Genomic DNA, 13,444 nt, shown 5'->3' with positions numbered 1-13,444 from the left:
GATGCCCTTAACAAAAATAGGGAAATTGGGAAAGTTTTGCAATAGAGGGAAGGGAAAATAATAAATCCAGTTTGGGACAAAATGGGTTTAAGATGTCTACAAGCCATCCAGTTCAAGATGTCCAAGAGGCAGGAGATTATTCAAGACCACTTCAGGAGAGAGACTAAGACTGGATAAATAGATCTGGGAATCATCTGCACAGAGATAAAAACTGAACCACTGGGAACTGATGTGATCACCAATTTAGGGAACAGAGGGAAAAGAAAATAGGGCTCAGACTTGGAAAACAACCATGGCTAGTGACTATAATAAAGATTTTAAAAATGTAGCAAAGGAGACTGAGAAGGAACAAATAAGTATGAAGGGAATCAGGAGAGAGTAGTGTCACAAAAACCTAGAGAGAAGAAAAAATCCAGAAGAAGAAGGTGATCAATGGTGCTGGAGGTTACAAAGAGGAGAATGATAAGGATTAAAGAAAGATCGCTAGTTATAGCAACTGAGGGATCACCAGCAATTTTGAGGAGAGCAGTTTCGGCTCAGTAATGAGAGCAGGTTTAGAAGAGAGTGAGAGAAGTAAGGACAACTAGTGTAGACATCTTTTTCAAGGAATTTATCCAAGAAGAGAAAGATATAGAGTTACTGAAGAATAGGGGAGATGTGGGTATGTTGGTAGGCAGCCTGAGAGGAACTAGAAGATAGGACAAGACTGAAGTGAAAATGGAATTGACAGTGTGGGCAAACTGTTGGAAAAGACAAAAGGAAATGGGATCAAGGTGTATGTAGAGTGATCTTGGCAAGGAATGGGGTTACCTCTTTATATATAACTACAGTAAAAGGTTAGGTAATTGTAGAAGATGTCTGAATAATGGGAAATGGGAAAGAGGAAAGAAGAATGCTTCATACAATGGCCTCAATTTTTCTGAGTCAAGGGCCTCAGCAGGCACTTTGGCAGGAGAGGGAGTCATGGAAGGTCTGAGAGATGAGATTTGGGAAAGCTGCTGCAGAAAGTGAGATGGAGAGGCAGCTAGGTAGCACAGTTGATAGAGTGCCAGGTCTGCAGTCAGAAGAAACTCCCTGGGTACCTCAGAACATCCTAGCTGTGTGATCCTGGGCAAGTCACTTAAATCCTGGCTGCCTAGCCCTTGTCACTCTTCTGTTTTAGAAATGATATAAAGCAGAAGGTATGGATTTTTTTTCAGTGTGCTAGGGAATCAACTTGGGAAGGATACAATAATTACCTTGTTACAGAGAAGGTTCCATTGAGACTAGATAACATAAATTTGGGGTGGACTCAAACACACTCATACCCCTTCACTTCTACAAAGAAAGGGAAGTGTCTTCCAACTTTTTTTTTTTTAATTGTGAAAAAGGATAGCTTTCTGAGGAGAGGATGGAGAAATCAATTTAGATGAAATGGCAATCAAGGTGATGTAAAAACAAACATCAAAACCAAAACAAACAGATACATATAGATATATTTTTGTTTGTTTTAATATGGAAGATGGTCAAGATGATATGTTAGGCCCGGGCATAATGACTGTGTCACCACTACTTTACTAGATAAATGTCAATGGCTCCCTATTAACACCAGGATCAAATATAAAATCCTGTTTGACTTTTAAAGACTCTCATACCTGCTCAATCTTATATTTGCATCCCTTCCATAATACTCCATGATTCAGCATATTGGCCTTCTTGCTGCCCCTTACATACAACACTCCATCTCCAGACTCCAGGCCATTTCACTGGTGGATGCCTTGAATGCTCTCCCTTCTCAACTCTGCCCTCTTGACTTTCCTGGTTTCCTTTAACATTCAGCTTAGATTCTATCTTCTATCGGAGGCTCTTTCTGGTCTCCACCCTTACTCGTGCCTTGGATTACCTTCCATTTACTCTGTATATAGCCTGTATGTAGTTATTTGAGTTTGTCTCTTCCACTAGACTGTGAGATTCTGGAGACCTATTTATTTTGGGGCTTTCTTTGTAACCACAAGGTAGCATAGTACCTGGTAAACAATAATTAATGAGTAAATGCTTTCAGTCACCACACTTGCACTAACTTATACATAGACCCAGTTTCCTACAGCCAATGACTATAAGTAAGGATAAGGGGAAGGAGAATCTAGAATTTTACCAATATGGGTTCTTCCTCTGATACAGATCACAATTTCTCCATATCTCAGTAGAGGGCTTTTAAGAGCTACTAAGACCAATAAAATTCATCAGCTGGCGGCCAACCCTCTGATGATGAGCCTTTCTGAAAAGAACTGGGCTGGTCTTGGACAACAAACAATCTATCATTGGGCACACATCTGGAGTCTTTCCAGCTTTGAAGGTCTTGCTTATAGCTTGTGCTATAAAGGCATAGGTTTAGAAAACCCAGGGACACCTCCACATCTCAGGAGTTTGGGATTTAGCAGAGGTCTATAAGCCATAAAATGTGGTATAAATGTAAGTTTTTAATACTGTAATTGTTACTATATATTACACTATGATAGGCACTAGAAGAAATAAGAGAGTAAAAAGAGCATTTAGAATAAACATATCTACCTTTTACGCTTGACATTGCCCCTACCATCTCTGTCCTTCTAAACCCATTGAGATTCAAGTAGAATGTCAAATCATTAACTGCAGGGCCTGTTTCTTTCTTTCTTTCTTTTTTTATTTTTAAAAACCCTTACCTTCTGTCTTGGGGTCAATACTGTGTATTGGCTTCAAGGCAGAAGAGTGGTAAGGGCTAGGCAATGGGGGTCAAGTGACTTGCCCAGGGTCACACAGCTGGGAAGTGTCTGAGGCCAGATTTGAACCTAAGACCTCCCGTCTCTAGGCCTGGTTCTCAATCCACTGAGCTACCCAGCTGCCTCTTTCTTTCTTTCTTTTTAAACCCTTACCTTCCATCTTAGAAGTGATACTAAATGTAAGGGATAGGTAATGAGGATTAAGTGATTAGCCCAGGGCCACATAGCTAGAAAGTATCAGAGGTCAAATTTGAACCCTGGACCTCCCATCTCTAGGTCTGGCTCTCTATCCCCTGAGCCACCTACTGCCCAAGCTGTTTCATTTTTGTCTTTATCGGATTTAACACAGTGCCTAGAGCACAGTAAAATCTTAATAAATTGCTCAATTGAAGTTTCTTCCTTTACTTTAAGACCAACTCTGGTACCTCTTATCCCATAAATCACTCCTACCCAAGGGAAAGTGATCCATCTCTGTTAAAATGTCCTCTAGCTTCCCAATAGTTAAGTGGTCAAAGGATATGAACAAACAGGTCTCTAAAGAAAACAAATGCAAGCTATAAATAAGTATATGAAAGAATGGTCCAATTCACAAAGATAGATATAAATCAATACAACCTTGAGGTTTTACCTCAAACCCAGCAAATTAGAAAAGCTGACCAAAAGATAGGAAGGGCCAAACATGTGAGAAGTTACAGAAAGACAAAGATATTAATGATGTACTGGTTTTGGAGCAATGAATTGGTCCAGCTGTTCTGGAAATCAGTTTGCAGTTTTGCTCAGAAAGTGATGCACATACGTTAAAAAAAGGGCTAAGATAGAAATGTCTCACTACAACAAAATAATTCTTGCAGCAAGAAATTATTAAAAAATCAGAGAATAGAGAAACAAATCATGGTACGTAAATGCAATGGAATTTTATTGTCTTAAGAAAAAATAAATATGAATAAAGAGAAGTATGAAAAGATATATGAACTCAGGTAAAGTTAAGAAGAACCAAGAAAACAATATAAAAATCAACTACAATAATTTACATACAAAAATAAAAGATGGAAAAAATGGAAAAAAATCCCAACTATTGTAAAATTACAGTGATCCCAAGAAGAGGGGAGAAAATGTATCTTCTTTCCTTGTCTGAAGTGGTGGTAGGATTACAGTTGCAGAAGACAATATATTTCAAGACTTGCTGTTCTAGAGGCAGCTAGGTGACTCAGTGGATAGAGTGCCAAATGTGAAGTTTGGTAGGAACTGGGTTTAAATCTAGCTTCAGACATGTCCTGGCTGTGTGACCCTGGGAAAATCACTTTACCCTCTTTACCTAGCCCCTCTCTTTCTGTCTTAGAGTTGTTACTACACTGAAAGTAAACGTTTAAAAAAAAAAGATTTGTATTAATTTTGCTGACTGTCTTTTACTCTCTTTTTTATTTTTTATTACAAGATATATCTTTCTGGGGATGGGAGGGAGTGATATGCTTGAAATAAAACTTATATAAAAACAAAAGATAACAATTAAACAATTTTAATAAAGAAAATTTCTCCTAGTACTTCCATTCATTCAGCAAATATCTAGCACTAAGTACTTAGGGTTGGCAGACCTCTGCAATCAGTCCCAAGAGGGAGATGAGTAAAATAAAGCTTCTTACTTTAGAAAGGCCCTGCAAGGAGGCAAAAGGTCATTATTTATGATAAGGGGAGGAATCAAGGAAGTTCTCCTAAGGTGGATAGATAAGTCTTTTAAAGGATGTGCAAATGTTTATGAGGTGGTTCAGTGGATTTGCACTGGGTTTGGAGTCAGAAAGACCTGAACACAAATCTGGCCTCAGACACTTACTAGCTGTGCGAGGGCAATTCCCTTAACCTCTATTTGCCTAATCCGTTTTTAAGAATTAAAATTTAGGCTTTATGCTAAATATGAGAATTCTAAAGTAATATTGTAGTCACAGATTTTAAAATATTACAGCTTAAGTCAAAATGACTTTTAGCAGCTTTATTTACAAAGAGGTAGAAAGAGTGAAAGTGGAAAAATGTAGATAAAGAGGGAGAAAAGTAAGGCCCAGCTACAAAATACCCTAAATTTAATCCTAATGTCTCCAGACTGCAAATGTGAATCCGAAGGTAAATCTCACCAGAATCCAAAATCCTAATTAGGAAGCCAAAATCCAAAGAGCCAAGAGGCACTCAAGAATCCTTCAAGAACTTTCAGTGCAGACAAGGCTAAGATCACTAAGAATTTCACCAGACCTCTCACTGAAGGGAGTGTCCCACCAAAGCACCAACAAGCAAAGAGGGCCTCCTCACTGATGAGCCAAGGAAGTAATCACTCCATTCATCACTGCAGTATCCAAGGAAAGAGTCTCTTCCTCCAATTCGACTCACTGATGCAGAGAGCAGGTGGGCCTTTTAAAAGCAGTATTCTTGATGTCACTTCCTGTTGCTCCCCCACTTTATGGGAACCAAATGCAGTCTTTCAATTTGCCTAGCACTGCCCAGGATGGGAGACAGTGACCTTTGGAGTTGTCACCCACTCTAGCAAGTGACTTGTGAACTCTCATACTTAATGACTGGTAAGGTACTAAGTAGAGGTATTTAAGTTTTTGATCCATTAACTTAAAAGTTGCTGACTGATAGACAAAGAGAGTTTGATTCACTCTTCACACACTGGAGAATGAAATGGAAAACCATTCCAATATTTTTGCCAAGAAAATCCCATATACAGTACTGGCAAGCTAAGGTCCACAGGGTCACAAAGAAGAGGAAACTACTTGAACAAAATGTTTATAGACCAAAGATGGAGAATGTATAATTGAAAATCTGTTACCCTAAAAAAAGAACTACATTTCCCAAGAATCCACTGACTTCCTGTCATTGCATACTTCCTGTAGACAGAGGATAAAGTCAGTGGGAGTTGAGGCTCTTCCTCCTCTTTGGCATGATGCAGCAATCACTGGTGATGGTAGTAAGGTAGGGATTTTAAAAATGGCTAACCAGCCATGGGCACATAGTTTTTATTTTGTATCCTCTTTATTCCTTGATTACTAATGATCATTTAATAAACTTCCTTAAAATATAATATTTTTATTATTAGAGATTAAATTTTAATTTTTATGGTTGGCAACCACAAAGGGATGAAAAAACTCTCAATTTTTTAAAAGATAGCTTAAATAATTTTTTTAAAGCCATGTTTCTCCTGCCAAGGCTTTTTGTCCACCCCACCCACCCACCCACCCTTCCACCCTCACAAACTCTGAGAGAAATTAACTCTCTTTGGAGCTGCTGCCTTTTTCTTTTCCTACTTTTTTCTCGGTTGCTTGCCCTCCCTACTGGCCAGGCTATTTTAAGCCAGGGAACTCTTGTTGAAGAAAAGATAAGCCACTTCTCTCGCCCATCTGCTTGAGTCCATGTTCCTCAGTTCCTCACTGCTGACTTTGGTGTTGCTGACACTGCTTCCTCCAGCCCCTGACCCAGATTGCTCATCCAGCCCCAGCACCAGGTCCCAGGCTGCTGGTAGTTGCCACTGTGTCTTCAGAATCACAAACCAACTGGTAAAAACTGAGGTGTTCTTTTCTTAGGCAACAATTAGCCCCCATGTGGCAGGGGACAATGGGGGAGGGGGGATGTACTAGGAGAAGGAAATTACTCTTCCAACAGGAAGTTGATTGCAAGCATGCCTTATTCTATGAAAGAGCAGTACCTTGCCTGTTTCAAACAGTTTCTACCATTCATGAATGACTGACCCTTTCACTTATCTTGCCTGAGATTCAGTAAAGAAATTCTTCTCCCTGAAACTCTTTGCCATTCTGGCCTGCCCAGTCTCTAAGACTCATTCAATTTGGGATTCCTTCACACTATGTTCAACAAGGCATTCTCCCTCACTATGGGAGATCCCACAGTGCTGACAATAAAAATCTGAATGGATAGAAAAAGGAACTTTAAAGAGACTGGAGGTTAAAACTTTAAGCCTTTATAGACTCCACTTTTCTTTAATGAAAGTCTCTGTATTTCATTGTATTTTACTGATTGTTTTGTTTAATATTTAATTTTGTTGTTTTAAGTTCATATATAAATGTATTCATTTACACTGAATCATTTTAATGTACTGGGTTTTAACTACTTTTATATTCTGTTACCTTTCCCCTATAACTATACTGAACAAATATTATTGAATAAACCATATTTTAAAAAACAGGGTTTTTTTCCATTTTGCATTTGTTAATTGTCATATAGATGATGAATGGACTCAACCTGGCTAACAACTTTTGGAGAATTTAATGAGTTAAGAATTTAAATGGTAATTCTAATGTAACTAGTAGTTTTTGAATGGATGGTTTTTAATATATATGTATATGTATATACATATATATTATAAATAATGTTGTATTAAAGGTAGAGAAACAAAGAAATGTTCCTACCAAGGTGTTTCTATGAATCAGGAAGCTGAAAAAAGAGCTCCTGCAAAACTCTTCAGTTTAATTTACTTCCACCAGAACAATCTAGATTTCTTGGTGATGTTCTAGACCCAAATAACTTTATGTAAAAATATTTGCCAAAGTTGCACGATTTGCTACATCTACAAAAATTGTCATAGGGTTTTTTTTTAATGTCATATAACAATTTATATGAAATATGATAGTGGGTTTGTTTGCTATTGTAATTAACTGGGCTATTGTGAATTTTGGGGACTTTGGAACTTCGTTGAATATGCATTACATGCTGTTCTACTGTTCTTTATAAAAACTGTTACTATGTGAAAATCATTTGCTTGTACTCACAGTGGATCATGGCCAGGTTTGAAGAGGTAATGGATCTCATTTTTGGTGAGAAACCTTTATATTCTACCTTTCCTTAGCTGACACAGTATGTCAATGATTATAAGCGATATATTTTTTTATTTTTAAAACTCTTTTATTATTGTATTGCTTGCATGTGCAATATACTATTTCAGTTTTTTATTTTTTTCACCTTTTTGTATTTGAAGCACATGTCACCAGTATTGAGATTTTCTTTAACTTTTTTGATTTTGCAGTAATATAACTTTAAAATACATTTGCCCTAATGTCAAAACATACCAAAAAAGCTTTAGACTATAAAAATGATGCCATTGATTGTTTAAAAAATTTGTGGGACTTTGCTTAATGATTCTGTCTGATTCAGGAGAAGGGAATACAAAAAGAGCCATTGCACAACGCCAAAGATCTTGCATTGTGCTAATCGAGCTCAAGGTCAAAAAGACCAAACCAATCCTACATGGACTGATGACATTCTGCACAAAGAGCACAAGGACTTGATCATGTGATACTCGAGGTTATAGCTGTTTAACGTGTTAAATGCAGGGCTTCCTTGTAACACACACTCTATATTGAATACATAACATCAATTGTTCGGGCTCCAGTATCCCGGAGAAAAATATGTAAAATCAGACCAGGTAATGACACTTCCCTATCAGTCCTTTTTTCCTCTCTTATAGTATGGCAACTTCTTGTAGTCTTGGCTGCCAATGAGTAAGTGAAATATTATTACATTTTGTCCTACAGACTTGTGGGATAGATATTACTTTAAATGGTCCCTGATTCAAGGACCTGTTATAAATTTGTTTTCCTTTTACTTAGAATTTTTACACATAAGGCTTTGATAGCCTATATTTCATCCAGAAATTATCTTTTTTATTTGGATTTTTTTGCTGTTTTTGATTTATCTTGCCAATTGATTCATATACCTCATAACTCAGCCATGTATTCCTAAGTGATCCCTGTGTTTTTCAACACCCTCTTCAGGAGGGAATGTATAATTGTTCCAAATTGCAAAGTTTAAATTCTTTTTGAGAGTAATTTTAGGTTAAGAAACATACTACCTCTCCAAATCCAGAAAGTGAACTTTTTGGAGAAGGCACCATGAAGATGCCTACACAGACAACATGCTGCCCCAGAAGATCCAGAGTGAACTTTGGGGAGTGGTGATTTAAACTGTGTGGAGTTGAATGCATTTGTTTTGTATGTATACACTTATACCAAAGGGAATTGCCCCCTAACTGGCTTTTTTGTCAATGCACCTAACAATCATTGATTTTGTTCTCTTTTCCTTTTATCCTCAAAGTATTGTAATTTCAAAGTTGGCATGTTTACAAGATCCATTAGAGAGACTACTCTTCCACAGATTTCAGGGGGTAAATGTATAATTAAAAATCTGTTACCCTAAAAAAAGAACTACATTTCCCAAGAGCCCACTGATTTCCTATCATTGCATACTTCCTGTAGACAGAGGATAAAGTCAGTGGGAGTTGAGGCTCTTCCTCCTCTTTGGCATGATGCAGCAATCACTGGTAATGGTAGTAAGGTGGGGATTTTAAAAATGGCTAACCAACCACGGGCACATAGTTTTTATTTTGTATCCTCTTTATTCCTTGATTTCTAATGATCATTTAATAAACCTCCTTAAAATATATTTTTATTATTAGAGATTAAATTTTAATTTTTACAAGAATATGAACATTTCAGCTATCTGGACCATTGCTAATAGCTTTTCTCAAGTGAAACTGCTCTCTCTTTAGTTACTAATTTTTTTTTTAATCCTTAGAATCAATACTGTGTATTGGTTCCAAGGCAGAAGAGTGGTAAGAGCTAGGTAATGGGAGTTAAGTGACTTGCCCAGGGTCACACAGCTGGGAAGTATCTGAGGCCAGATTTGAATCTAGGACCTCCCATCTCTAGGCCTGACTCTCAGTCCACTGAGATACCCAGCTGCCCTCTAGTTACTAATCTTTTAATTGCTGAATCTAATGGCCTTTTCTCAATCTTTATCCTTTTTGACCTTTCTGCATCTTTGACACTATCCATCACCTTTATAGTCTCTTCTCTCTAGGTTCCTGTGATATTGTTCTCTGTGTCTTATCATTCCTTCTCAGTCTTTTTTGCTGAATCTTTATCCAAACCATGCCCTTTAACAGTGAAGATCCCTTAAATCTCTATTCTGGGCCCACTTCTCTTCTCCCTTTATACTATTTCCCTCAATGAACTCATCACCTCCCATAGATTCAATCCCTTTATGGATGAACCTCATATCTATTTGCCTAGCCTTAATCTCTTTCTTGTTGTCTGGTCTTAAATCTCCCACTATCTATTGGAAATATCAAAATGGATATACAGTAGATACCTTAAACTCAACAAGTACAAATATTGGGTTCATTATTTTTTTCCATCAAATATTCCTTTCTAATTTCCTTATTACTGGCCAGAGTACCACCACTCATGTTCAAAACTTAGGTATCATCCCTGACTCCCCATTTTCTCTCACTTCCACATCTACTCAGTTGTCAAGACTTGTCATGTCTGTTCTCAAAACATCTCTTATACATGCCTACTTCTCTCACATAGCACTGCTCCTACCATGATGCATACCCTAACTGCCTCAAGCTTGGACCATTGCAATAGCTTTCCTGTTATTCTCTCTGAGTCAAGTCTTTTCCCACTGTAGTCCACTGTCCACTCAGCTATCAAATTGATATTCCTTAAGCATAGGTGTTATCTGTTACCTCCCTCTAATTTGATAAACTCCAGTGGTTTCCTATCACCCTGAGATGAAATATAAAATCCTCTGTTTTAAAGCTTTTTATAACCTGGACCCCTTCTTACCTTTCCAGTCATCTAACATCTCATTCCTCTCCATGTATCCTATGATCCAGGAACATAGGCTTCCTTACTGTTCTTTAGACAGGACATTCCATCTTCAGATTTTCTCTGGTTATTTCCCATGCCTAAAACTCTTTCCTTCCTCATCTCCTCCTCCTGATTTCCTTCATGTCTCAGCTAAAATTTCATCTTCTGCAATAAAGATTTTCTAGTCCTCTTCAATCTTAGCATCTTACCTTTGAGATTATCCCTAATTTATCCTGTATTTATTTCATTTGTGTAGAGTTGTTGCAAGTAGGTTGTTTTTGTCATAAGACCGAGTTCTTTGAGAGTAAAGACTTTCTTTTGCCTTTCTTTGAATCCCTTTTATTCCAGCACATTGCTTGACATAGGATCTTAGCTTTGCTGAGGAAGCTAAAAGCCTAGTGTTTGGGAAATTTATTCTTTACTAATAAATTAAACATGCTTGGACCTTTTGGCCTCAGTTTACTTTTATTAAAATCTTATGGACAGAGCACTTAATGCTTGACCTTTTTTCCTCTCATTTTACTCATTTTTCTCTCTCATTTTTATTATACTTATTTGTGTACACAATCATGGATTCTAAGAGTTAGAAAGCCCTTAGAGTTGGTCTAACCTCTTAATTAACCAATTCCTTTTACAGATGAGGAAACTAAGGCCAATAGAGGGAAAGCATGGTACAACAGGAAAAAATGTAGCAGCTGGAATCAGAGAGGATGGATTGGAACTGGACTTGACCTCAGGGGCCATACTGCCCAAATCCCTCTTTTTTTTTTTAAACCCTTACCTTCTGTCTTGGAATCAATACTATGTATTGGTTCCAAGGCAGTAGAACAGTAAAGGCTAGGCAATGGGAGTTAAGTGACTTGCCCAGGGTCACACAGCTGGGAAGTATCTGAGGCCAAATTTGAACCTAGGACCTCCCATCTCTAGGCCTAGCTCTTAATCCACTGAGCCATCCAGCTGCCATCCAGCTGTCCCCCACCCCCAAGCTCCTAATTTTAAAGATGAAGACCCTCAACCTTAAGGACATTGTGATTTTTCTCAATATAAAACAGATAGTAAATTTTCAGGGATGGATTTGAATCCAGATCCCCTGAGATTACAGCCAGTTCTATTCTGCTCCAAAAGAAAGTAATCTAAAATCTAAGCCCTGATACTTATGATCTATCGAACTTGGGCAAGTCACTTCCAATGTCTACACTTCAATTTTCTCACCTGACAAATGAAGGGGTTGGCTTATTAAAGATTGCTTCAAACTTCAAATGAGAAAAACGATATTGAGGCTGACAAACTGCCAAAGATAAGAAAAGATATTAATAGTCAACATTGGAGAACCTTCCAGAAAGCCTACTCTTGGAGTTACTCTGGAAAACAATTTGGAATTATAAGAAAAATGTGAATAAAACATCCTTAATCTTTAACCTCAAAAATCTCAAGGAGACTAAAGAGAGAAAGGCTTTTCTGTGTTACTGTTTTTTGTGGTCACAAAGAAACAATACAATTGTTCATCAACTGGCCAAACAAATTACAGTGCACAGATGGAATGGAATGGAACATTACTAACTGTAGGATAGAAATACAACTATTTTAGAGATGCCTGGAAAGGCTCCTATGAAATGATGCAGGGTCAAATATACAAGACAACAATGTTACTGGGTGGAACAACTAAAAGGGACACTGTTAAGGGTAAAGGCTAAATCTAGCCCAGACAAATTAAGAAAATGTACTTCCCTGCCCTCACTGCAGGGGAGGGTGGGGAGTAAGGGTGTGTGGACAGCTGCATGTACTCAGGCAGTTTCCATATGTTGCTTAGTTTTGCAGATCGGCTTAGTTTTCCTTTTTTAATTTTTGTGAAGAGGTAGGAGTAGGAGTGAGAGATTTATTCAGAAATCAAGTAACAAAGGGCATAAATAAAAAAATACTTTCTGGAGAACTGGGGATCAGGGGAGGTAAATGATTTTGGAGGTCCGCTCCAGTTCCGATTTAGGGGCTATTCCTCGTTCTCCCGTACGATAGGGGGAGGGGATTCAAGGCCAGGCCGACAGCTTGTAACCCCTCTCCAGCTCCTTCCCAAAGGGCAAGGCCTGCGCCATCCATCTTTGGCGCATAAAGGCGACTATCTAAGGGTGCAGGATGGGGGTCGGGAATCAGGAGTCTCTGATGCTCCTAAGGCCCGCCTGGTGGCCCACCCAGAATAGGGAGGAGGTTGCCCTTTCTGGGAACTGCCAGGTTCCAAGCACAACTTAGCATGGCGGCCAGGACATCTCCGCCCGCCCCTCCCAGGCCAAAGGCCTGTGGGCCGGCTCTTCCAGGCCCTCCCCGCGCAAGAGGCCCCTAGCCGTGGCTGTTCCAGGTACCCGGCCCCGCCGCCCCGCTCCCAGGGAGCTCTGGCCCCAGCCTCGTCGGCGGCGGTTGGCGGCGGCGGCGGAGGCAGCGGCGGCAGCAGCAGCAGCAGCAGCAGTAGCAGAGAGGTTGCTGAGACTGGTGGCGACGGCGCGGAGGGAGGGGAGGCGCGTGGCGCGGAACAGCCACCCCCGCCCGCCGCTCCCCGGGGCCGCGCGCCGCCCCTCCGCGCCCTGCAGCCACCGCCGCAGCCCGCGCGCCTGCCCGCCCGCCGCCGCCGCAGCCCGGCCCGCGCTGCGCCGCTCACCTTCCAGCGCCTCGAAGATTGTCTGCGCCATTTTGGAGCTGGAGCCGCCGCCGCCGCCGCCGTCGTCGTCGCCGAGGGCTCGGGACTAGACTAGCATTGTGGGAGCGGCGGCGGCGGCGGCGGCCGTCCTCACGGCGGCAGCTGCGGCAACAGAGGGCTGACCCACGGCGGGCAGGAGGCTCCGGGGCGCGAAGACAGGACCCACGGGCGGCAGGGGGCGCTGCTCCCACAGACCTGGCACCCCCCCCCCCACAAAGCGGACACCCGCCGGCCCCCCCCTTACACTCACAGACACCCGCCCCCACCTCCGTCTCAGTACACGCACGCTTCTCCAGAGGTCGATCCCCCTTGTCAGTCTGGACTTCTTCCCTGTTCTGACCCCAGTTCCTACCGCCTCATCCCAAGGATGTTGC

At 40.3% G+C, this 13,444-nt stretch overlaps 1 protein-coding gene across 2 annotated transcripts in view; it reads right to left on the bottom strand.

Annotated features, from left to right (window-relative positions):
• Positions 1-13,179, bottom strand: part of ZNF341 (zinc finger protein 341) — a 45,739-nt gene extending 32,560 nt beyond the window's left edge. Inside the window, exons 1-2 of one of the 2 annotated variants that reach the window (XM_056811763.1) lie at positions 13,032-13,179; positions 11,597-11,672 (exon numbers count right to left, since the gene is read on the bottom strand). Coding sequence is in view for 1 of the 2 variants with exons in the window: in XM_056811762.1 (XP_056667740.1) it covers positions 13,032-13,062 (31 nt within the window). In the remaining variant the exon portion in view is untranslated. The remainder of the gene's footprint in view (positions 1-11,596; positions 11,673-13,031) is intronic. The other variant, XM_056811762.1, reaches the window with a different exon arrangement.
• Positions 13,180-13,444: the final 265 nt, after the last annotated feature.

This window comes from Monodelphis domestica, chromosome 1 (genome assembly GCF_027887165.1).
Source record: "Monodelphis domestica isolate mMonDom1 chromosome 1, mMonDom1.pri, whole genome shotgun sequence".
Classification (NCBI taxonomy): Eukaryota; Metazoa; Chordata; class Mammalia; order Didelphimorphia; family Didelphidae; genus Monodelphis; species Monodelphis domestica.
This window is presented reverse-complemented; position numbering and strand designations above follow the sequence as displayed.